This window comes from Thamnophis sirtalis, unplaced genomic scaffold (genome assembly GCF_051295495.1).
Source record: "Thamnophis sirtalis isolate CommonGarterSnake01/CBP01778 unplaced genomic scaffold, rThaSir2_p1.2 scaffold_4, whole genome shotgun sequence".
NCBI classification, from domain to species: Eukaryota; Metazoa; Chordata; class Lepidosauria; order Squamata; family Natricidae; genus Thamnophis; species Thamnophis sirtalis.
The window spans coordinates 117,807,050-117,833,608 of NW_028261384.1; the positions used below are offsets into that span (position 1 = coordinate 117,807,050).

General features: G+C 40.7%; 1 protein-coding gene across 1 annotated transcript; it reads left to right on the forward strand.

The window, feature by feature from the left end:
• The first annotated feature begins 18,929 nt into the window (after positions 1-18,929).
• LOC106538382 (fucosyltransferase 2 (H blood group)) lies at positions 18,930-20,318 on the forward strand. The gene is made up of 2 exons (XM_014052849.2): positions 18,930-19,006; positions 19,168-20,318. The coding sequence occupies exons 1-2, from the start codon at positions 18,930-18,932 to the stop codon at positions 20,303-20,305; spliced, it is 1,215 nt and encodes a 404-aa protein (XP_013908324.2). The 3' UTR covers positions 20,306-20,318.
• The last annotated feature ends 6,241 nt before the right edge of the window (positions 20,319-26,559 follow it).

Here is a 26,559-nt window from a genome sequence, read left to right on the forward strand (position 1 = left end):
AAGAAATCTCCAGTAGAGGGCGTAGGAGACAAGGGCAGCGATTTTGTAGCAGATTCTTTAAGCACATTCGTAGAAAGACGCTTCGGCTTTGACCTGGGAGCCATAAGTAAAAGCTAAAGATAAACAAATAAACAGCGTTCTCGCTTCCCTCAATTTCCAAAAAGAAAAAATTGTTTATAGGTTTTGGGTAGTTAATGAGGAATAGTCTCCAGGAAGGTAGAGCCGGCTAAGTACATCCCCTATCAGTCACCAACGGAGAAAAATCGCCATTTTGTAATGCGTTTGAACAAAGAAGCCTCTAGGACAAACGAGGCTGGTGTTTAAGATAGTAATAAAAGTAAAACCTCTCAGGGGTGGGACCCGCTCGTATTAATCATAAATCAAACAACTTTGCTTTGTCCTGAGGGGGGAGTCCCCTGTCTGGAGCTGCAAAAAAGGCAGCTGAGAAGAACTGGCTGGAGATAAGAGCTCAGCTAACGCTGGATCTAATCTCTGTCCACAGCCAAAAAAAAAAAGAAGAAGGCTGTGAACTACGAATAGACCCTAGCCACTGAGCTTCTCCCTGCCCCTTTCTTGCCCAAAAGGGGTGATATCTTTGATCTTATTTAGATATACAAACCAGATCTCTGAGAGGAGCTCCGTTGAGCCCCCTTCGGGGACAGGCTCCGCCCCCGGAAGTCCTCTGGGGGTCCTTTTTATTGAGCATACACAAGGGAGGGGTGGATTCACATAGCCAATGGGGACCAATCATGATTGTGCAAGTTCACAGTATATGGTAACTCATTTACTCTCATGTAGACTCGAAGAACACTCATAGTCAATAAACCTTTTATCATCATGCAAACATCCAATGCTTAATTAATGTTTGAGAGTTAAACAGTTGTAACCCCTGATTTAATCAACGCTTAGTTACAAGTCTGTGGTTGCTGATCTGCTTAGTGTTAAGGGTATTGATTTAATCAACGCTTGGAGTTGGACAGTTTGCCTTACTGATCTAATCATAAGGCCAATTATTGCTTTTAGTTTACTGATTTAATCATATGGTTAATTATTGCTTCTGTTCTATATGTGTTACAGTATGGCTGAATGCATACCTGCACGTATATCGCAACACATAGTATTGAAAGCCACTGAGAAATCAAGGAGGGCAGGATGGATGTAGTGATAATCAATAAGCAGTATCAATGTTGTTTTAGTGGTATGATCATGTTTGAATATAGACTTAGAGGGATACAGGTAGTCCATTTCATCCAGAGCCGTTTAGATTTGTAGGCGGTCCACCTTCTTAACAACTTTCCCTGAAAGGGAAAGGTTGGAGATTCGTAGAGAATTGTTCAGGTTCATTGGGTCTAGGGCAGGCTGGCAGGGGTGTCAAACACAAGGCCTGCGGGCTGTATACAGCCTGCAATGTGGTTGCACCTGGCCCTTGAAGCCGTCATGGAGAATGTAAGGGGCTGGCTCACATCACTTCGGCCCAGTCTACCCAATGCAAAGAGGAAATATCAGGAGTCCATCCTACTCAGTGATGGGTTGCCAATTTTTTCACTACCGTTTCAAGTGCGTTCCTGTGTGTGCTTGCGCATGCGATGCTTCTGCACATGCTCAGAAGCGTCCGGATGGGTGGATGGAGCCTCCTGCTGCCATTACTACCTGTTCGCCTGATCCAGGCCTAACCAGGAGCAACCCACCTCTGATCCTACTACAGTTCATCACAGGATGCTTCTGGGGTCCTTATCTGCCTTTCTGATGTAATTCTAACACTTCCTCTGCAAACTGATGAGAAATTAACATTTTGCCTCTAGCTTAGAAACTGGAATTATGACCTCTTGGGCTAACATCTTGCCTAATGTTTTCATACATTCTAGCAAAGAGGTTTCGTATTCATGCTGAAATAGGAAGAAAGCAATCTTGGATGGTAGATTAAATACCTATCTATAGGAAAAAACAGTGGAACAACTTGCCTCCAGAAGTTGTAAATGCTCCAACACTGGAAGTTTTAAAGAAGAGATTGGATAACCATTTGTGGTGAAGTGGTGTAGGATTTCCTGCCTAAGAAGGGGGTTGGACTAGAAGACCTCCAAGGTCCCTTCCAACTCCGTTATTCTATTCTAGAAGAAGATTAAAAGAATTCCTTTGGGACAAGAAAGTTTTTAGCTCTTTGGAAACTGTGGGCCATTATTACTACTCTGTTCTTATAATTTGATTTTAGCCATAGAAATGTCTTCATTTGATGCCTGCAAATGTTGTCCTACCTGAGGGAATATTTACTATCAGATTTAGATGACAGTAGATCATGATTTTAGTCAGTAGAGTTTTAATATAACAATTTGTATTACATTTATTGGTGTCCATATAGTTTTTTTTAAAGAATATTTCAAGCCAGCCAATATTTACTGATGACTAACCAGGTAAAATGTTTGAAATTGTATTTGATTTTTTTTCAGGTTAAATAATAGCATTGTAGAAGGTGTCCAGAACCTTGTTGAGGCTAGGGAAATATTTATTTTTTGGCTTAGAGGAATATTTATTCATTTATTTATAAGGGATTATGTCTATCACATTGAAGTGATGGATAGATTTTCTATTTGACCAGTGTGAAAGGGGGAAAAATTAATAGATTTAAGATTGGTAGAACAGAAGGCATTCTTACTTACCTGTATCAAGTTACAGAAGATCCACAGGAAGAAAATAAAAAATAATTTGAATATTTATAGGTTATGCTCAAATAGCTATGTCCTTTTAAATTAGTGAGTCGAATTTAATGCTCCCAAGTTAATCTTTCACTATGAGCCAATGAAAAAGATTTGTGTTGGTTTTTTTTTTTAAATCACAACTGGGAACAAACTGTGGGGAGTGTGGAGGAAAAATTAGATTAGCCGAACGAGACACGAAGAATGGACATTGTATTATACAGAGAGAGCAATGTTGGTTTATGATAGCCTAAATTAGAAGAGAATTATGACTAACAATTTCAATAAAAGGTATAGAGTTTTGTGAGCTGCAGCAAATTTCATCAAAAGTGACAAAGAATGGAGGATTTGAGGATTCACTCAGACCCACGAAGTTTAAGATAAATATATCCTGACCATAAACTGATGGTCGCGAATAGAAGAGACAATGGTAGAAAAATGCTGGGGAAAAAGGTAAGGATTATGGATATGGGGCTTGTGTGTGTGCATGTGTGTGTTGATGTACATGGGCTATGGTGGAGAGATGGTGGACATTAGAATAAACTTAGTAGACATTTCAAGATTTCAAAAAGGGGAAAGGAAAGGAATACAAAGAATGGGACGGTTCAGATTTGCTGGTTAAGGGCCCATGGAATGCTAAGGATTCATTATTAGATTCTGAAAAGAAGAACTAAGGCATTTAGTTAACCCAGCTATTTCCCCACTTTTGATGACCTTCTCCTCCCCTTCAGAACCAAACTTCCCTTTCCACTGGAGTGGAAGCCACAAGATGTTATTACCCAAGGTCACCAATTGGGCAGAAAAGCAGAGGTGGTACTCAGCCGGTTCGCCTAAACTGGTAGTGGAAATCACAGGTGGGCCCGTCCTCCCACCCACCCCTCTCCCGGCTATATGCTGTCCTATTTAGGCTAAGGTGACCAGATTTTCAGATTGGAAAAGAGGGACGCCCTTGACCGGGGGGGGGGGGGGGGCTTGATTTAAAAAAAATTTTTTTGTCAAAAGGTCACCCCAGGACACTGAAACCAGCATAAATACGAATCTGTTGCCAAACAAAATTTTGATCACGTGACCATGAGGATGCTGCAACGGTCGCTAAGTGTGAAAAATGGTCGCAACGGTCGCTAAGTGTGAAAAATGGTCATCAGTCACTTTTTTCAATGCCATTGTAACTTTGGTCACTAAATGTTTTCCCCCTCCTCGAGACTCCTCACTTAGCGACCATCAGAAATACGAATCTGTTGCCAAACATCAACATTTTGATCGCGTAACCATGAGGATGCCACAACGGTCGCTAAGTGTGAAAATGGTCGCTAAGTGTGAAAAATGGTCATCAGTCACTTTTTTCAATGCCATTGTATCTTCCTGATTATTAAAAGTGCAAATTCACTCAGTGTCAATCATGACTCCTGAGTCCATTTCAAAGTATTGTGCATAGACATTTTTAAAATGGCTTGTTTCAATTTATTTTGGATAGAATCTTTTTTAAATTAGTCTAAGACAATTTAAAAAAAGAATCAACACAGAATACCACTATTTTAAAAAATCATATGCACAATAAATAAAATATTATTTTAAAATACATTGAGCCTATACTCCTTACAGTAAATGACTCATCTGGAAACAAGCCAATAGCAGTTTTGTGCTTTAAAATTTACAGATTTTCCAAAATCAGCTTAAAGTCCAAATATTTAAAGACCACTCCCCTCAAAGCTATCTTACCAGAGCTTTAAATATCTTCTGGGGAGGCCCTGCTAGTAATCCCATTCATGACAAAGGTAGGGCTTTCTCAAGAGGAAGGTCTCAGCTGGTGCCCATCCTTTGGAAACCTCCTCCAGAGCAGGGAGCCCTAACCTGCTGTCCATTCAGGAAGGCTGTACAAATTATTCTGTCTTCTAGAATCTAGAGCCATTGGGATTTAATATGGTTTTATCACTGGATTTTCTTTTTATTGTTTTTGTGGAATTGTTACAATGATTTTATAATAATATAATTTTATTTGGCATTTTTGTTGCTGTAAACTGCTGAAAGCCCCTGATAGAATACAAATTATTTAATAATAAATTAGGAAATGTGTAGCTGTTTTCTACACATTGGTTTGTTTGAACAGCTGAAATCAAGCCTGTTCACCCAAGGCAATTCTAGAGTAACATGTGCTTCAGGACAACCTCCCTCTTAGATTGCTTTTTAAAAATGAATTATGCCTTGCTTTTCTATATTATCTTCACTGACACTGTTAGTTTTATTGTTTTCTTGAAGAGATATTTTATTATTCTTTTGTAAATCCTTTTGGATTTTTTCATGAAGAATTCCAGTATAAAAATAAAAAAAAAACACCATAGAGTAAGCTATCTTTTTCAAATACACTTGCAGTGGCAACCTATTACATATTACCTGGCAAAAGAAATCAGTGTTTCTTAAAATCTCTCCTTGGAGTCCAGAGGGTCAGACCCAATCAAGGGTACTCAAAATTCAAATTTGCCAGCCTATGTTGAAATTCCATCAAACAATTGTGAGAATCCACAGTAGCAGTGAATACTTAGATTTCAATATTTAATGCAATACATATTGATAAATATAACCCATACAAACAAATACCATTTTGGGATCCTGAGAGAAATTTTTTAAAACAAAGACAGTAATATAGATTCAGGCGGCTAACACATACAACTGTAATGTTTTGAACATATTTTTCTCTCTACACTATACAGCCTTCTGATGCATGAAATGAAACTCTTACTCTTAACTCTATAGGCACACAATCTTTCCAGTAGTTCACATACTAGTTGGTAACATCTTAATTTGAGGCTTGATTGGAACATTATACAGTTATTGAAAGACAGTAAAATGGACATCAACAATCTCACACCCTGCTCAAAGTTGTGACAGCAAGTTTAAATTTTTGACCTTAACTATCAAGAAAAAAAACAATTTTAAAACTGGCATGTCAGTGACTTCTTAAAAGTCAGGATGCCTGGTCAAGATTAAATTGCAGGTAGATTTCTTATCACTTTCTAAAAAGAGAAAAATTCAGAACATAACAAATAAAAGGTTGTGAATTTCACAGATGAGACAGAAAACCACAAATGGGCAAATATGATCTAGAAAGGCATGACTCTCCCATATTATGGGAATCCCATAAACCCTGCAGATGTTCATAATGAAATTATATTTAACTATTTGGGACAGAAAGACAACACAGACTATTTTTTAAAAAAATTCACCAATATCACACCATAAGATTCTTTATCTTTTCTTTGCAACAATTCCTAATGGCACAAGAAATCTCCATCAATATCTATCCCCAAGAAGAAAACTCTTCTTTAACAGCAAAATAATGTAGAAAAATTACAAACAATAACTCTTTTCAGCTTTATGCACCACCCCAGTAAACACAAATGTTTGATCAGAAAAAATATGTCCAAGATAGGAGCAATAAGCTATACACCATGATTTAGGAGTTTGATTTTTTTCAAAAAAAAATGCTAAAATACTAAACTGTATATATGCACATTTAGGTAAATAGTGTTCTGTATACCCTCTCGGAGGCGGCGATCGATCCCAATCACGAACGGACGCTGCCCGCAGATAACTTCCACGCGGTTCAGAGGACGTTCTGTGCGGGCGGCAGCCGCTGCGCCCATGCTCTTGGAGGCGGCGATCCCATTCACGAAGAGGCAGCTCCTCGTGGGCGCAGCGGCTGCCGCCCGCACAGAGTGAATTCAATTGGGATCGCCTGCGGCCGCGAGGACTCCTACACAAATGGAGTCCTCGCGGCCGCAGGCGATCCCAATTCACTCAGCCGGGGCGGGCAATTTCTGCACGAACGGACTACTCCTCGTGGCCGCAGGAGGAGAGGGAGGAGGAGGGGGCAGCCGAGCCGCCCGCACAGAGTGAATTCAATTGGGATCGCCTGCGGCCGCGAGGACTCCTCCACAAACAGATTACTCCTCGCGGCCGCAGGAGAGGGAGGAGAAGGGGGCAGCCGAGCCGCCCGCACAGAGTGAATTCAATTGGGATCGCCTGCGGCCGCGAGGACTCCTACACAAACGGATTACTCCTCGCGGCCGCAGGAGAGGGAGGAGGAGGGGGCAGCCGAGCCGCCCGCACAGAGTGAATTCAATTGGGATCGCCTGCGGCCACGAGGACTCCTGCACAAACAGACTACTTCTCACGGCCGCAGGCGATCCCAATTCACTCAGCCGGGGCGGGCAATTTCTGCATGAATTGCCCGCCCCGGCTGAGTGAATTGGGATCGCCTGCGGCCACGAGGACTCCTGCACAAACAGACTACTTCTCACGGCCGCAGGCGATCCCAATTCACTCAGCCGGGGCGGGCAATTTCTGCATGAATTGCCCGCCCCGGCTGAGTGAATTGGGATCGCCTGCGGCCACGAGGAATAGTCCATTCGTGCAGAAATTGCCCGCCATGGCTGAGTGAATTCAATTGGGATCGCCTGCGGCCACGAGGACTCCTCACAGCCGCAGGCGATCCCAATTCACTCAGCCGGGGCGGGCAATTTCTGCACGAATGGACTACTCCTCGCGGCCGCAGGAGGACAGGGAGGAGGAGGGGACAGCCGCCCGCAGACAACTTCCACCGCGTGGAACTTCTCTGCCGCGGGCGGCTGCAGCTGCCCCCACCCTCTCCTCCTGCCGCGGCGAGCGGAAAATTCGATTAGAATTAGATTACTCACCAGTCAGCGCAGCTGCAACCTCTTTCGTCTTTTGTCGAAAGGAAATGGAGACTCGCGCAGGCGTGCTGAAAATTTCCCATCCCAGCCAGCTCACTGATTGGCTGGAGTCCAGGCCAATCCAATCAGTGAATGGCAGGCTGGGCTGGCTTAAATTTGTAGGTAGTAGGTAAAAGGCTAAAAGCACGCTTTTTTTGGCGCTCGCAGCTCCCGCCCATCAGCTGCTAGCTTGCTGGGCTGGCTCATCTGGTAGGATAGAGAACAGAATGATGAGCCAGCCCAGCAAGCTAGCAGCTGATGGGCGGGAGCTGCGAGCGCCAAAAAAAGTGTGCCTTTTAAAAAGGCGGGCGGGACGCGGGAAAATGCATTGGAAAGCGGGTGTGTCCCGCCAAAAGTGGGACGTCTGGTCACCTTAATTTAGGCACGTTTTCAAGCCACACATATTCATGCAAGCTGCATGCGTGATCAAAGCATGTGCTCGCATTTGCGAACCGGTAGGGAAAGTAAGCAAATACCATCCCTGCAGACAAGCTGCTGTAGTGTCGCCTGGCCAGAGACAAAGAACATCTGTGGTATTAAGCAAGAGGAGAAGAAAGCCAAGCTCTTGCTTGAAGCCATTTTGGTGAAAGATAAAGACAAGATAATGGCAATAGAGGAGGCCAGGAGAGTTGGGACAAGAAGCCGAATGAGGAACATTGCCCATGGCCTTTTCCAAAAAATGACTTCTCAGGGGGTGAAAGATTACAAGGTTTTTTTTTTTACTCTCTTCCAAAATAAGAGCAGCTCCAAAACACACACACACACATACACACACCAATTACTATTTGTATAATGGTATGGTCCTGCAATCTTACTGATACAGCATGGGTTGCACAGGTAAACCCACCAGTGGCTGGCCAGGTTAGGTGATCTTAATAGAATGGATCTTATAGATTCATTTTAGTTTGGCCTTTTACTCCAGTGCCCTGGAGTCCCAAAGTTGACTTTTAACTTCCTCATATTACAAATAGGGCTGAACAATGTGGCAAGACTCTGTAAAGGAGGGGCACAGGAAGCCAGACGTGGGGGAGAGATAGAACAGAGAAGTTGCAGAAAACTGTTGGTATGAATATCTGTTTTTGTATTTTTCCAAGATGTACCTCTCTGTTCTGAACAGGGGTTTTTACGTTTTGTATGAATACGCCTCTTTAAACGCCCTCTGATTGACGAAGTTTGATTAAAGGTATAAAATCACTGCCCTGGGCGTAGCCAGGCCAGTTCAGATGTTGGTGTGTGAACACGCTGAACTCGATGCATCCAATAAACCTGTTTCTCTCACCTTCGTGGTATCAAGTCCTGGTCTTTCGTAAGTAGATTACTAACCTCAATCTGCTGCAACATTTTTGGCGAGCCAGCCAGGAGTTGAGGGGTCTTTGGGACCCTCTGGAGCGTCCACCCCGGTGTCAGAGCTCATCTTGTCAAGGGGAACCTCCCTGGCGCCAACGGACCCGTTTGATCCGAGGGACTTCCCAGCGACAGAGGGCTCTGGCAGCAGCGTTTGGCGATTCCAAGAACCACCAGAGAAGGACCAGAGACCAGGCATCTAAAAGGCATCTAAAAGGCTGGCCAGCATCGCAGGAGGGAAGCCAAGTACATGAGGCAAGTACTGTGGGAACCCTATTTAGACCCGGACTCCTTGTTGAGCCGGAGGTGAGGCCTGATCTCCCTCACTAGGTGAAAGGTTTTGGGGAGGATTGTCTAGTGTATGTGTGTGTGTGTGTGTGATTGAGGGGGGGGGCTACTACATTTCCCTACGATAGCCGTGTCCATCCGGTATCCTGGGTCAGAAGCCTGTGTGGGGTGATTGCTAAATCCTTGTTGTCTGGTACCCTGGGAGGAGTTGGGGGGGTAGCAGTGTTCCCTTGACCCCTTACAATGTATGTTAAATCATTTTAAAGAAGGATATGTGACTCAGGACTATGGCATTGAATGAAGCAGGCATGAGCTTAAAAAGTTTTGTGAATCTGAATGGCCCACTTTTGGTTTTGGGAGGCCCAACAAAGGCAATTTTTGATCCCAACATAGCTTTGAATGTCCACAGGTTAATGTTTGATCCTGATCAAACAGGATCCGTATATTGACGTGTAGTACAATTTGTTGAGGAGACAGCTTGGCCAAAAAAACAAATGCAAAAGACCAACAGTGTATTCTTATGGCTGTTCGGGTTGCAAACCCCAAATGTCCCAAGCAGAGACCACCAATCCTAGCTAGTGCCCCAGAAGACTTGCCAGAACAGGAAGAGGATCACCACGACCCTCACCACGACCATGCCAAAGGGGGGCTACACCTAGTAGCTCAAGAGACTTGAGGGCATCAACAAGCCGAGCATCTGTGGAGTGGATAGAGTGAGGGCTGGACGGTGTGACCTCTATGATGTCAGAAGAAAGTCCTGTCAGAGGGACAGGGGATGGGGACCCTCTGAGCTCACCAGAATTTTGGGAGAAGAAGGAAGAGGAGATAGAGCAGTCTGAAGAGAGGGAGAAGATTAGAATTGCAGTGTCTAACATTCTAAAACCTGATGTTCCTGCTCACACCAATCTGGCTGACTTTACTGAGCAACGCTTCCCTTCAAGGGACCCGAGATGGAGCCCCTATGACCCCCACCAGTTGACTCTGCTACATAATCATCAACAGTTAATTGTAAGGGCTGTCCGGCTGGGAGGAAAGCCAGCCACTAAAATGTCTAAACTCTGCCGAAAGCCCCGAGGTTTTTATTTATGGTAACCACTAACCTTCCTGAAAATGCTCAGATGCTAGCTATGGCCTTTATTTCTCAGTCATCTGACACAAGCTGTAGAAGCTGGAAGGGGCACTGGGGAAGCCCCTCAATGAGCTTATGGAAGTAGCTAGAAAAACTCTCATCAATAGAGACTTGTTGGAGGAAAAGAAAAAAAATCAAAAGATGCAGAAAAAAAGCAGAAGTGCTCGCGGCAGCAATTAGGGAGGGGAACAGGGCCCCACCCTTGGGACGGAACCGATGTGCCATCTGTTACGAACATGGCCACTGGGGAGGGGAGTGCCTCAACTGGGACTGGGCTCCACCCCCTGAGGAAAGGGAAGATGACCACCCTAGGATGCCAAGGGATCCCCCCCACCAAGCTGCCCCAGGAGACCTGAATCTTACAGGAGGGCCTTCAATGGCATGCAGAGGAAAATGGTTTTCAGTCATTGATTCAAAGGATGTTTTCTTTGCAATCCCCATCAATCAAAAAAAAAGTCAGCATTCGTTTGCCTTCAAATGCCCAGTCACAGGCAGAAAGCAGCAATATGCTTGGACACGCTTGCATCAAGGCTTTGAAAAAACTCCCCCACCTTATTTGGAGCTGCATTAGCCATGGATTTGAAACTTTTAGACATTGCCCCACCTGATGTGGTTTTGCAAGATATAACTGCCAGGCCAGATGGATGTAACTGTCACAGGCCAGATGGAGGAAACCTGTCATGCCACTGCAGCAGCCCTACTGCTCCTACTATGAGGCCTCTCGGACCAAAGCCCAATTAGTCCAATTGGAAGTTAAATATTTGGGCTACAACATCCAGCAGGGACAAAGAACTTTGGGCCATGAGAGGAAGGAAGCCATTTGCCAATTGCCGGCCCCACGAAATAGCAATAGCAATAGCAATAGCAGTAGACTTATATACCGCTTCATAGGGCTTTCAGCCCTCTCTAAGCGGTTTCCAGAGAGTCAGCATATTGCCCCCAACAATCCGGGTCCTCATTTTACCCACCTCGGAAGGATGGAAGGCTGAGTCAACCCTGAGCCGGTGAGATTTGAACCGCTGAACTGCTGATCTAGCAGTAGCCTGCAGTGCTGCATTTAACTACTGCGCCACCTCGGCTTCCTAGGAAGGAATTAAGGAGCTTTTGGGGGGCAGCAGAATTTTGTCGCATTTGGATTCTCAATTTAGCATTGTTAGCAAAGCCACTCTATGAAGCTACCAAGGGGACCGGAAAAGGAGCCCTTGAGGTGGGAGGAAGAGGAACAGAACAGCTTTTTGGAATTGAAGCATGCTGTGACTCAGGCTCCTAGTTTCTGACTTGACAGCCTTTTCAGTTGTTTGTGGACACTAAGCAGAATATGGCCATTGGGATACTGACCCAACAGTTGGGAACATGGTATCGTCCAGTTGCATATTTGTCCAAACAGCTGGATCAGGTGGCCAAAGGGTGGCCAGCCTGTCTCAAGGCTGTGACAGGAACTTCCCTATTTACCCAGGAAGCCAATAAGCTCACCTTTGGACAGCAATTAAATATCTACACCCCCCATGCTCTTCGGGCTGTCCTAGACCAGAAAGGTCATTTGTGGCTTACCAATCCATGAATGTTGAAATACCAGGGGTTTATTACACATAACCCCCTCATCAAGCTTGTCCAGTCATATGTTTTGAATCCAGCAACCCTGTTGCCTGAACCAGACTCTGAAATTACTCATGATTGTTTGCAAACCATTGAAGAAACCTATGCCAGTCACCCAGATTTGAAGGATAAACCCCCATCGCACAAAGATGCAACTCTTTGTACAGATGGAACCAGCTTTCTACATGAGGGCGTGCGAAAAGCAGCTTATGCTGTAGTCACCCTTGATGATGTGTGGGAAGCCATGCCCCTACCACCAGAAACCAGTGCCCACCTGGCAGAACTACATGCCCTCACAAGGCTTTGGAATTGGCATGAGATCTACGAGTCAACATTTACACAGACTCCAAATAGGCCTTCCTAACCGTCCAAGACCATGGAGCTTTAGGAAAAAGCTCTTCACAGGAAGAAGGCCTCATCACAGCTGGAGGAAAGGACATCATATATGACCCCAAATTATGCGTTTGTTGGACAGTGTGTGGGCCCCCAAACAAGTTGCCATTATGCATGTATAGTGTCATCAGAAAGGGGTTTCAACAACTGAAAAAGGAAACAACAAAGCTGATCAAGTTGCCAGAGCAGCAGCCTTGGATCCCCCTTCTTTACAGGCCACATGCCTTACTCTGTGGACCCCGGCCCAGGAAGAACAACCCCCATCGTATAGTCACTCAGGAACCCAGCAAGCTGAAGCAATAGGGGTGGAACTACTATATGGGTGGTAGGTTCTGCCAGACACAAAGGTGTTTGTTTCCCAGCAGTTGGCATGGGATGCTGTCTCCTCCCTGCATAAGCATTTGCACTTAGGAAAGCCAGGTGATTTCAAGTGGAACATTAAGGTAAGAATCCCAAAATCAGAAGGACACTAATGAATTGCGTTAAAAGTTTATGTCTTGTAATCAATGTGTTAATTATCAGATTCATTTTGTTGATTTTACAAATGAAATGTTTTAAAAGGCTTTGGTGTCCTCATTTTCTGCCATTCAGGGTGACACAATTTAGCATCTGGGACAAGCCACATTATTTTACTTACTATTTACTAATAAGGGTCAAGGGCTATTCCCAGCCAACACAAACCAATTGTACACCTGTTTATGGACAGCATCATGAGCTTTCAGTTCTCTAAGTGGATATTATTTAACGTTGAGTTCACAGTTTATGCTAAACCAGGGATGTCAAATTCAATTTGGAACGAGCTCCCCGTGGAGATTCAGACCCTCGCCACCCTTCAGGCCTTCCGGACAGTCATTAAGACCTGGCTGTCCCAGCAAGCCTGGGGTTGAGTCCCCCCCCCACTACTCAAATTTGCTGTGCTTGCTGTGTTTTTTAAATTGTTGTATCACTGTCCTGTTTGTCTTACTTGCTGTATTTGTTTTCCCCTTCCCCTGGTTTTTGTTCAGCCGCCCTGAGTCCCTTTGGGGAATAGGGCGGCTTACAAATCGAATAAATACCAAATACCAAATACCAATTTCATTGAGGGCCACATCATGATTGTGTTTGACCCTGGGGAGTTGGGGTGGGTGTGGCCAGCTCGATTTCACTCATGTTCGGGGTGCCTATGGTGGCCCAAGCACTCTGCCAGCAAAAACGGGTTCTCAAGCTCTGTTTTCAGGTGCAACAGCTTCCTGCAACCTGCTGCCAATGAAAATGGAGCTTGGGAGGGCCACCCGAGCTCCTTTTTCACTCGCAGAGGCACCGTGGGCTGGTCCTTTGCTGTTTCCAGGGCAGCCCTGCAGACTAAATCTAAGTACCCCATGGACTGGATCCGGCTCAGGGGCTTTGAGTTTGACATCCCTGCGCTAAACCTTCATATGGTGGGCAAACATGTTGTTAAAAATTAGCCATCATAGTTTAACAGAATAACAGAGTTGGAAAGGAAACTATACTATGTCAGACAAATTGTTGTCCAATCTCTCCTTAAAAACTTCGGGATATGGTGAAAAACCACGAGACGAACAAGATAAACAGCAAACCACACAACCATCAGATAAAATGTATCATCTCCCTCTCCTGGGAGGGCAAGGAGTCAAGGAAAAAAGATCCAACCGTAAGACCACCAGACAAGCGGATAAACAAGCTACTATGCAACAATCTCAACAATCGTTGGCCACTGATCAAGAAGCTACTGCAACAAGCTCAGAAGCTGTGGGAGGAGCCAAACCAAAGGTGAGACAGGCCTTGCGGGAGGCTCTAAAAAAGCTTCAGGCAACCAAAAATGACAACTAAGATTTTGACATGGAATGTTAACGGACTGAACTCTCCACAGAAAAGAAAGAAAATATTTCATTATCTCAAACAGTTTAAGAATGACATAATTTGTTTGCAAGAAACTCATATCAAATCAACCGATCAAAAATATTTGTTTAACTCCAAACTGGACCAACATTTTGCGACCTCAGCCATGGAAAAGAAAAATGGCATAGTAGTATACTTAAGAAAAGACATTAAAGCTGAGCTAATTGAAGCAGATCCCTTTGGAAGATATATCGCATTAGATTTAATCTTAGAAGGGAAAAAGACGTTTCTTTTGGGAATTTATGCTCCTAATCAACAACAAGATGGATTTTATAGAAATCTCCATGCTAAATTAGTACAGTGGGACTTTGAGTCTTGTATATTATTGGGTGACTGGAATGGCGTGATCGACACCAAAAGAGATAAGAAGACAGCTCGCCTGAACACCAAATTTCGAGCTAAGTTACCCAAACCCTTTTTTGACATGCTGGACGACTTTGAATTGCGAGATGCTTGGCGCGAGAGGCATGCAGAAGAATATGACTTTACCTTTTTTTCCAACAGACATCAATCTCTTTCAAGGATTGATTTTATACTAATTACAAATGATTTACTTTGTAGGGTGAAGAAGACAAAGATTATGGCGAGAGTTCTTTCAGATCATAATCCAGTCTGGATGGAATTGGGAAGGGTAGCCCAGGCAAGAAGGTCCTGGAGATTGAATGAAAACTTATTTAGATATGAAAAGTATGTTAATGATTGTAAAAAATTGCTATCGGAATATTTTGTTCTCAATATGAATAAGGGTACATCTATGGAATATGTATGGGATGCAAGCAAAGCATATATGAGAGGAGTATTAATGAATATAAACAAAATACATAGACACAAACAAGGGCAAAAATGAAAAGAATTGGAAGAGGAAATTAAAGGGAAAGAGTCAGAATTAACATTGAATCCAGGAGATACAAAGATTAGGGAAACAATTGCTATATTAAAATCTCAGTTTGATATGCTGATCTCTGACCAGGTAGCCACCAGTTTATTATATGCTAAACATAATACTTTCTGCAATGCAAATAAACCCGGTAGGTGGTTGGCTTATCAGATTAGAAAAAAAAGGAAAGCTCGAAATGTATCCAAATTGTGTTACAGAGGGAAGGAAGTGTTTCAACAGGAAGAGATTCAAAAGGTATTTCGGGAATTTTTTACAGAGTTGTATAAAGGGGATAAAATTAAGGACGTAGATATAGACAAATACCTAGATAAAGAAAAATCCCCCTAGTTAGAGAAGAACATAGGCATAAGCTGAATCAACCTATAACCTCTGGGGAAATTTTGCAGGCAATTAAACAATTAAAGTTAGGGAAAGCACCAGGCACAGATGGTTTAACAGCTGTTTATTATAAAAATTTACAGTTAGAAATGGTAGAACCCCTCAGAGAACTATTCAATAAAATTCAATCGGGAGGGAAAGTGCCCCCTTCGTGGAAGACTGTGTTCATATCGTTGATACCCAAAGAAGACCAAGACCTTACCCAACCAAAAAATTATAGACCTATTTCATTACTCAATGTAGATTATAAAATTTTTACTAAAATATTAGCAAATAGGCTAATGGGGGTAATTCAACAACTGATACATACCGATCAAACTGGTTTTATACAGGGCAGACAGATGAAGAACAACGTTAGATTAATTATTAACACTTTAGAATACCTGGGAAAGAACAATCAAATCCCGGCTGCATTCATATTTTTGGATGCGGAGAAAGCCTTTGATCGAGTTAATTGGCAATTCCTGCTGAAGACATTGCAAAAAATGCAGATAGGAGATGGCTTTTTACGGTCAATTGGTGCAATATATCAGCAGCAAACAGCCCAGATCATTGTCAATGGAAGTCTGACAGACTCCTTTCAAATTGAAAAAGGTACAAGACAGGGCTGTCCTCTGTCCCCATTATTGTTTATTATAACTTTGGAAATACTGTTGAATAAGATACGGGGCTTGGGCGGTCTAAAAGGGATTAAAATTAGACAGCAAGAATATAGAGTCCGTGCATTTGCGGATGATCTGGTTATAATATTGGAACAACCGCAGGAATCTAGTAGGGTATTATTGAACACGATCAATCAATATGGTCAAGTCTCGGGATTTAAAATAAATCTAGGAAAAACCAAAATATTAGCTATAAATATGACTATCAAACAGAAGGAAGAACTGGGGGCGATGCTAAGATGTGAGGTAGTTAAAAAAGTTAAATATCTTGGAGTTAATATTTTAATCTCAAATGGGAAATTATATAAGCATAATTATGAACCACTTTGGCATAGTATACAGTTGGAGTTGAAAAGGTGGGAAAAATTGCATCTGTCCTTGCTGGGTAGAATAGCGGCAGTAAAAATGAACATTTTACCAAAATTTTTATTTCTTTTTCAAATGTTACCAATACTTAAAAGAGATGCGAATCTTTTAGAATGGCAGAAGGGTATCAACAAATTTGTGTGGGCAGGAAAGAAGCCAAGGGTAAAGATGAAAATAATGCAAGATGCACGTGAAAGAGGAGGATTGAAATTACCTAACTTAAAATTATACTACGACGCAGTGGCATTATCTGCAATTAGTGACTGGATTCATCTAACTAATGACAGAATTTTGAATATCGAAGGATATGACTTGTTATATGGTTGGCATGCTTACCTGTTATTTAACAAAAAAATGGATAAGAAATTTAAAAATCATATCTTAAGAAATGCTTTATTGCGGGTTTGGAAAAAATATCAACATAAATTAAATGATAAAGTGCCCATGTGGGCAATTCCTAGACATGCAATTGAAAATATGAATGTAGAACAAAAACACGATAGAACCACCTATAGACAACTTCTTATCTCAGAAAGAGGGGTGATGCAACTAAAATCTTTAGAGGTACTTAAAGAAGAGAAGGTAGTTCAAACGTGGTTTCAGTATGGTCAATTACAGGCTAGGTGGAAAACAGATCAAAAAATTGGCTTTGTAAAAGTTGAGGATAATTTGTTTAAACAAATAAGAGATCAAAGCTCAATGCATATAAAGAGGATATATAATGTACTAATACAGATGGATTCTGAAACGGAACTGATTAAGGATTGTATGATAAAATGGGCTCAGAATATCGAGGAACCAATAATGCTTGAAACATGGGAAAGAATCTGGGTAAGAAATGTGAAATTTACACAAGCACAAAACTTGAGAGAAAATTTTTATAAGATGTTTTATAGATGGCACCTAGATCCTAAAAAGCTTGCCTCTATGTATCCAAATGTTCAACCTAAATGTTGGAGATGTGGTTCTTGTGATGCTACATATTTTCATATATGGTGGACATGTCGTAATGTTAAGGCATTTTGGATAAAAATATGGTGGATCCTGCAAAACATCTTCAAAAGAAGGATAAAATTTACCCCCCAGTTGTTTTTACTGGGTATATGTATTGACTTTACAGTAGCAGAGACTAATTTGGTTCTGTATTTAATAACGGCAGCAAGACTCTTGGTGGCGCAGTATTGGAAGAAGAAAGATTTACCTACAATTCAAGAATGGACTTTGAAAGTTATGAACTTAGCCGAAATGGCCAAAATCTCAGCATATCTCAAAGAACATTCAAACGAGAGATATAAACGAGACTGGAAAAAATGGATTGATTACATAAAAAGTAAATATGGGACTAAGAAACTCCAGATAGCTTATGCTTAGTATCAGTAACAATTTAAATTGTTTAAAATTTGGGTAACAGTAAGAAGCTGAGTTCAATGTAGAGATATTTTAGACTGTGATTGTCCAAAAGTTATACCATGTATGGTCTTTGGGAAGTCGGGGGGAGGGAAGGGAGGTGGGGATTTAGGGGGAGGGGGGAGGGGGGAAATACAATATGTGTTAAATTCCATGATTGTATTTGTATACTGTGGCTTCTCAATGTTAGTGCGAAAATAGAACAAACCGAATATACTGGAAGGTAATAGATACCGAAGGAAAGAGTCGAGTGAAAGAAGAAGGAGGGTGGAGAGGGTGAGAGAGAGGAGGAGGAGAAGGGAGGGAGGGAATGGATTAGAGGGAGTGATAGGGTTAGGGTTAGAAAGAAGGGGAGGGGAAGTAGGCGTAGAGGGGTGTGTGAGAAGGAAGAATGAAAGTTGGAGGGGGTTGAAAGAGGGTGTATGGCGGGCCAAGGTGGTATACTGGGTTTGTATTGTAGAGGGCATTTTCTATATAAGTGAGGGCCGTGTTTATTATTCAATGTTATATGCCCTGATTAAGCACAGTGAATAAGTGATTGTACAGAATGAAAACATAATAAAAATATATATAAAACAAAAAATTAGCCATCATAGTTTAACAGAATAACAGAGTTGGAAAGGAAACTATACTATGTCAGACAAATTGTTGTCCAATCTCTCCTTAAAAACTTCCAGTATCCACTATGGTTTATGGCAGGGGTGAACAACCTGTGGTTGATATCATATGCAAACCCCTCACATTGCAAGAATACATACACCAAATTCAACAGCAACTGACAAATGTTTAACAAAAAAATGACCTTTTTCCCCTTTCAAAAAAAATAAGAATAAAAGGGAAGACAAAGGCAAATCAATCCCTTTTTCAGCTTAAAAAAATTAATCAATCCTGTGTCAAAACATGCTGGTGAAATTTGACCATCTTTTACTGTTAAATTTAGCAACTTTCTAACTATTGAAAGAAGGTAGGTTGAAGGATTTGTAAATACAATAAATACTTTGCCTTCCAGAAGCTTCTCTTTCCCATTTCCACCCTTAAATACCTTGAAATTGTCTCAAGTGGGCTGAAAAATATTAGTCCTACCTCTCCCTGTGGACACCATCAAAGTTGTTGTTTGGATGAACCAGTCATCAGTTCTTGAAACTGGAAATGTTGCCCATCTCTGATGTAGATCCTAGCAATCTGCATGAGCTTTATTCAATAAACCGAGATGAAAAGCTAACAAGGTTAAAACTGTTTTAAACATAATATAGTTCCACAAGTTCATTTCTCTTTTTGTTTTAAGCAAATATTACATTTGAACAAATGGATATTTGTTAGGAGTAAATCCCGTCAACATTAGCAGGTCTTACTTTTGAATAAATAAATGTAAACCTGAATTATCAAGAGTGTCAGTGTGCTGTCACACCTGGGTATTGAATTTAATTTACTTTCTCTTTAGGATTCTCTCTTTTGTGACAATTAAACATCAAGGAAGAGGAACTTCCGGTCAATTCTCCCTCTTATATTTCTTCTACATTTTGGGGTTCTTTGCTTTGTCCGTAATTTTTCATCTACCTGGGAAGATCTCTCACTACTACCCATCCACCAAAAACACAATTAATTCTTCCTTGATAGAACAAATTCTATTCCAAAACATTACCCCTAATTCTAGTTTGTCCTCTGAGGCTATTGAGGCTGGAATATGGACGGTGAACTCCCAAGGGCGTCTCGGGAACCAGATGGGGCAATATGCCACCCTTTATGCCTTAGCCAAGCTCAATGGATATCAAGCCTGCATCCGTCCAGAAATGCATTCGGCTTTATCACCAGTCTTCAAGATCACTTTGCCTGTAATCTCTGCTGAGGTGTTTAGGAAGATCCAATGGAGGAATGTTCACTTGCATGATTGGATGTCAGAGGACTATCGTCACGTCCAAGGGAAATACGTCCAATTGACGGGCTACCCTTGTTCTTACACCTTTTATCACCACATCCGCCAGGAAATACTAAAGCAATTCACTTTCCATGACCACATCAAGGAGGAGGCCAACCACTACCTGCAACTCTTGCGGGGAGAACGCCAGAATGTGACTTATGTTGGAGTGCATGTCCGTAGAGGGGATTATGTGAAGGTAATGCCCAAAACCTGGAAAGGTGTGGTGGCTGACAAAGGCTACTTGGAGAAAGCCATGGACTACTTCAGAAAGAAGTACCTCAATCCCATCTTTGTGGTCACCAGCAATGGGATGGAGTGGTGCAAGAAGAACATTAATGCCTCCAGGGGGGATGTTTACTTTGCTGGGGATGGGAAGGAAGCCTCCCCAGGAAGGGATTTTGCTCTCCTTACTCATTGTAACCACACAATCATGACCATTGGGACTTTCGGCATCTGGGCTGCCTACCTAGCAGGTGGAGAGGCTGTTTATTTAGCCAATTATACCTTACCAGACTCTCCGTTTCTCAAGGTCTTCAAACCCTCTGCAGCCTTCTTACCTGAGTGGATTGCGATCCCAGCCAATCTTTCTCTATTGCTGCCCAAATAATCTGTAAATCCTAAAATCCATAATTATCTGTCCACTCATAAGGTCAAGTAGAGCAGGCATGCTCCAGATCCTTTCCTGGAATATTGCCACTTAAGGGTTCGCATTTAGTCATGCCGGCCACATGACCACGGAGACGTCTTCGGAGAGCGCTGGATCTTTGGCTTTCAAACGAAGATAAGCACCACCTCCTAGAGTTGGGAACAACTAGCACATATGTGCGAGGAAAACCTTTACCTTTACCTTACAGTATATAAATTATTATTTATTATTGAAAAGTGAAGATGTAATTTTCCATTATCTTATCCCTTGACTTTGGTGGTTATTGGTTGGAATAAAGGTTTCAGAATTCATTTAATCTCTGTTCTCAGCTTTCTTCATCCCACTGAATCATCAAACGTTGGTAATCTCATTTATTTGGAGATTATTTTCAATACCTGAACTAAATGCTTCAAAATATATACAGATAAAATCGGCAACAGTTTTCACCCACTCACACAAAAAGATATGATAGAACAGGGGTAGTCAACCTTTTTATACCTTCCGCCCACTTTTGTATCTCTGTTAGTAGTAAAATTTTCTAACCGCCCACCGGTTCCACAGTAAATGGTAATTTATAAAGTAGGGAAGTAACTTTATTTTATAAAATTTATAAAGCTGAATTACAGCAAACCCCTACCACCCACCATGGAAGCTGGAACGCCACTAGTGGGCAGTAGGGACCAGGTTGACTACCACTGTGATAGAATTTTAAAGTAGCTGATAAATTTTGTTTCTTCTTTCTTCTTCTTAAATCAAGTTTCACACAGCTATTATCTGGAACAAGTAAATAGCAATAGCACTTACACTTATATCACGATCCACAGTGCTTTACAGCCCTCTCAAAGTGGTTTACAGAGGCATCATATATTGCCCCCAACAATCTGGGTTGCCTCCTTTTACTGATGAATTAGTTTTAAAAACTGTTGAATATCTTGAAGATGATATTTGACTTATGCCAAAGTGCTTCTTGACATTTTATTAAGCATTTCAAATTTGTTCCATTTATTCTGTTTCTATTGCTATTTCTGAAGTTATTGCTATTACCTTAGAGATTTTGGAGAACTGAAAATGAGGCTTTTATAAAACATTAGAGGGATTGGGTTGTTGGAAGAAATATCCATCTAGGTTCAGTTCCAAGTGGGAAGAAAGAAAACGGAAACATGGAGACTGCCTGGAAAGATGATTTAATGGTGGACAGAACCACATGGCTTGAGATCCTGGGCAAAAGAAAAGCACATGGGTGGGAGAGAGAAAGATTTATACACTCTTTTGGGTCCCACCATGGAGCTTCCTGTTCCTATGTACGAAATGTATTCTGATTGGTTGTCAGACTCCCATGGGACTGTGCAGGGGTAACTTTGTAAAGTTTTGAGTCCCAAGCTTGGTTGAATCTTGCTGGGTGACGTAATCTCCCCAGGTGCCATGTGGTGATTTCTATTGCTAGATGGGTAAAGGGCAATGGTGGGATTCACTTACCTTCCCTATCAGTTTACAAATGTGAGAGAGTGCTCACTCGCTTCACTCGCATGCACTGCATCTGCACATGTGCAATGTTCGTGCATTATGTTGGGGTGGGTGGATGGAGTTTCTCGCAGCCACTGCTACCGGTTCACCTGAACTGGAGAGAAACAGCTGAATACCACCTCTGGTAGAGAGCTAATATTACCTTTGTTGGATCTTAAGAGGGCATTTGCTTATGAATAGACCTAGCTATCTCTTTATCTCTTAAATGCTCACATCTGCTGTGGGCTAGTGTGGAGGGTGGGGGCCTCATTAAGAGTGAGTCTGTTCCTGCCTAAAAAAAACATATTTCTCCATTTCTCATCCAGGGAAATATAATATTCTGCCTTTTTAATACTTCCTAGAATTTTTCATTTTCCTAGGAGAGGAGTGAGTGCTAACTTCCCACAGGGTGATACTAATTAATTCCCTGAGGAACCTCAAGCGAATGTGAAATTATTCAGCTTTGATCTTAAAAATAAAAGGAACAAAACATTTTGTGCAATATGTGGTATTACATATTTGTTGGACATCTCTGAAAACATTTAATTAACTTTAAGGCTAGGTTGCCATTTCCTTCTTGTGAGAGATGCAGTTTAAACAAGTTTGTATGATGCTGTAAATTTTCATCATGAGTTGAAATTCACATAACTTCTCTTGGACACCTCATGCAAGTCAAGGATTGATGTAATTTATTATTTCTTCATTCCTTTAGTTACTTCAAAAACATTGTAATCTACTTGGGCACTATCTAATAAAATGAAATTCAATGGTGAAAAGAGTAAGGTTCTACATTTAGGCAACAAAAACGAAATGCACAGGTACAGTATAGGTGGTACTTTGCTCAACAGTAGTAACTGGGAAAGGGATCTTGGAGTCCTAGTGGACAACCATTTAAATATGAGCCAGCAGTGTGCAGCAGCTGCCAAAAAAGTCAACACAGTTCTAGGCTGCATAAACAGAGGGATAGAATCAAGATCACGTGAAGTATTAATACCACTTTATAATGGCTTGGTAAGGCCACACTTGGAATACTGCATTCAGTTTTGGTCACCACGATGTAGAAAAGATGTGGAGACTCTAGAAAGAGTGCGAAGAAAAGCAACAAAGATGATTAGGGGACTGGAGACAAAAACATATGAAGAACAGTTGCAGGAACTGGGTATGTCTAGTTTAAGAGAAAGAAGGACTAGGGGAGACATGATAGCAGTATTCCAATATCTCAGATATGCCACAAAGAAGAGGGAGTCAAACTATTCTCCAAGGCACCTGAGGGTAGAACAAGAAGCAATGGGTGGAAACTAATCAAGGAGAGAAGCAACTTAGAACTGAGGAGAAATTTCCTGACAGTTAGAACAATTAATCAGTGGAACAGCTTGCCTCCAGAAGTTGTGAATGCTTCCAACACTGGAAGTCTTTAAGAAGATGTTGGCTTATATTTCTAGATGCCGAGAAAGCCTTTGATCGAGTGAATTGGCAATTTTTAATTAAAACAATGCAAAAGATGCAAATTGGTGAGTATTTCCTACAATCAATCAAAGCAATATATCAGGAACAAACAGCACAAATTATAGTCAATGGAAGTTTAACAGAACCATTTAAAATCGAGAAAGGTACAAGACAGGGTTGCCCCCTATCTCCATTATTGTTTATTATAACCTTGGAATTATTGCTGAATAAAATATGGGGTCAGATGATTTACAGGGAATCAAGATCAGGCATCAAGAATATAGACTACGGGCATTTGCGGACAACTTGACTATAACTTTAATCCAACCAGGGAAATCAATCAAAGTTTTAATGAATATGATTAATCAATATGGCCAAGTATCTGGGTTTAAAATAAACCTAGAAAAAACAAAGATGCTAGTTAAAAATATGAACACTAATCAAAGGGAAGATTTAGAAAAAATAACAGGATGTGAAATAGTTAAAAAGGTTAAATATCTAGGAGTTTACATCTCAAATGAGAAACTATGTAAGTATAATTATGAGCTACTATAGCATAGCATATAGGCAGAGATGAAAAATTGGGAAAAACTACAATTATCTACACTGGGAAGAATAGCAGCAGTGAAAATGAATGTCTTGCCTAAGTTCCTATTTCTTTTTCAAATGATACCAATACTTTAAAAAGACGCAAATTTGCTTGAATGGCAGAAGGGTATTAACAAATTTGTACGGGCAGGAAAAAAGCCGAGAATAAAACTTAAAATAATGCAAGATGTACATGAGAGAGGAGGCTTGAAAATGCCAAATTTAAAACTATACTACGAAGCAGTAGTTTTATCAATAATCAGTGACTGGATCAATTCAACAGAGGATAGAATACTTACTATCGAAGGGCATGATTTGATATATAGTTGGCATGCTTATCTGATATATGACAAGAAGGTGGATAAGAATTTTAAAAGTCATATTTTAAGGAATGCTCTATTGCGTGTCTGGAAAAAATATCAACACAAACTAAACGATAAGATACCTATGTGGGCAATTCCCAGACATGCAATAGAGAACATAAGTATAGCACAAAAACAGGATGCAACCACATATAGACAACTTCTTACTATAGAAAGAGGTATATTACAGTTAAAACCCTTGAATGTACTAAAAGAGGAAAAGGCAATTTAAACATGGTTTCAGTATGGACAGTTACAGGCCAGATGGAAAAAAAATCAGAAAATTGGTGTTATGCAAAATGAGGACAATCTACTAAAACAAATTAGGGATCAAAGCCAAATGCATATAAAAAGGTTATAGAATGTATTAATAGACATGGATTCTGAAACAGAATTAGTTAAAGACTGTATGATAAAGTGGGCACAATAATGATGGAAACATGGGAAAAGATATGGGTAAGAAATGTAAAATTCACGCAAGCCCAAAATCTGAGAGAGAATTTTATAAGATGTTTTATAGATGGCATTTAGATCCTAAAAAACTGGCTTGCATGTATCTGAATTTACAACTTAAATGCTGGAGATGTGATTGTGTTTTTTTTTTATAAATGTTTTTTTAATTTTAATTGAAACAAGTACAGCATCTTTCTTTATTCTGTAGAAAATGTATCAATCGATTACAAATCCTCCACAGTCAACAAACATAACTCATATTAACTCAAGCATTATTATATATCCATTTTCATTTGACTGTAATTATTATTTAAAAATATTAATACAAGTAATAATCTTGAACAATACCTGCCCACACCAGTGGGAAAAGAAAAAATCAAAAGGAAAAGGCAAAAAAAAAAAAAAAACGACAAAGGACAAGGCAGGAAAAAAAACAAAACACAGGTATCTATTATAAAAAAGAAGAAGTATATCAACTGGTTACAACATGCTTTGGTGCTTCTCTTCCATTAACTCATATTAATTCAAATATCTTAACTCAAATGTTTGCCATATTAACATCATTATACCTCCAGTTTTAATTACCTATAGTTATTTAAACATCCTTCATCCTTAGCTATGCCAGAGAATTAATCCATAACACATGCTGACATTTCATTTACTTACTTGTAAAATCCTCTATTAACATCAAATCCTCATATCCTATTTTAGCTGAACATCCATAATATTTAATTATATCATATATCATAACATTTTCCCAGTATTGATTAACATTTGATTGTATGTATTTTATTTAGTTTTTATAATAGTGATAATTATTGTAATTAATACTCTTTATGTATAATCCAAAAATGTTTTCTCATATCCAATTGTTATTTATCACATCGACTCCACATTATATACATTACTATCAATATCAATTATTATTCAGCTATATCTGTTACAAAGAGAGCAATTAGGTTTAGCTAGATTTCAATTGTATTCTTCAGTCTATCAGCCAATTCCACATTATATACATTACCATCAATATCAATTATTATTCAGCTATATCTATTACAAATTAAAGTAATCAGATTTAGCTAATTTTAAGTTGTATTCTTCCATCTGTGAGCCTGTGTCCCTCCAACAGCAAAATTTTCTCAATCCAATTGCCATTCGTTGGATAAATTTACCAAATGTTTTTATAAGCAAGTCCAGACAAAGATATCTTCGCACCTTTTGGCTCTGAATGTCAGTGATGAAATAATAATGTTGTCCCGGGCTTGTAAAACTTTTCAAATTGACTTTAATTCTCAAGGGTGGAGTTTTCATTTCTCCTGCACTCTGTCTCTTTAAATGAATCTTCTTTATAGCTCCCCCCCTCCTTTCTTCCTCTGAGATAGACCAGACGCCATTTCTCACATTTTCCATTTGTATTTCAGGAACATTCAAACATTCAACGATCTCAGTTTTTCCTTCATATTTTAAAATCAGATGATCCAATTTTCTTTCCAATCTCTGAAAAGAGTCAAAAAGCTCTCGACATGCAGAAAAAAGAATCTGGACTGAGACCTTAGAAGTATTTTCAGACGCCATGATGTGTCGTAGTTAGAAATTGCAAGTAAAAACACGCTGGAAACTGTGCAATCTTATCTGATCGTAAACACAGCCAAGTAATAAAAATGTCAGATCGTGAAGGGCTAATTAGTAGAAAGTTGACTTTACGGTCCACTTAGAAAGAGTCAGTGGGGAGGGCTGCCGAAGCGTTCCTTGAAGCGTTTAAGAAATAAAGTAGCCACCAGCCATAAATCCATTTAAAAAAGACCAATTCGCCACTAGATTCTTCTATTTTTTGGTTTCAATTAGCTTAAGCTTTTAGTGCGG

What these genes read in the sequence shown, in the direction of transcription:
- LOC106538382 (XM_014052849.2), top strand. Translation starts at nt 18,930, where the DNA reads ATGTTGCCCATCTCTGATGTAGATCCTAGCAATCTGCATGAGCTTTAT. An exon ending in CGAGATGAAAAGCTAACAAG is followed by an intron (nt 19,007 to 19,167) that starts GTTAAAACTGTT and finishes TGAATTATCAAG; the next exon opens with AGTGTCAGTGTGCTGTCACA.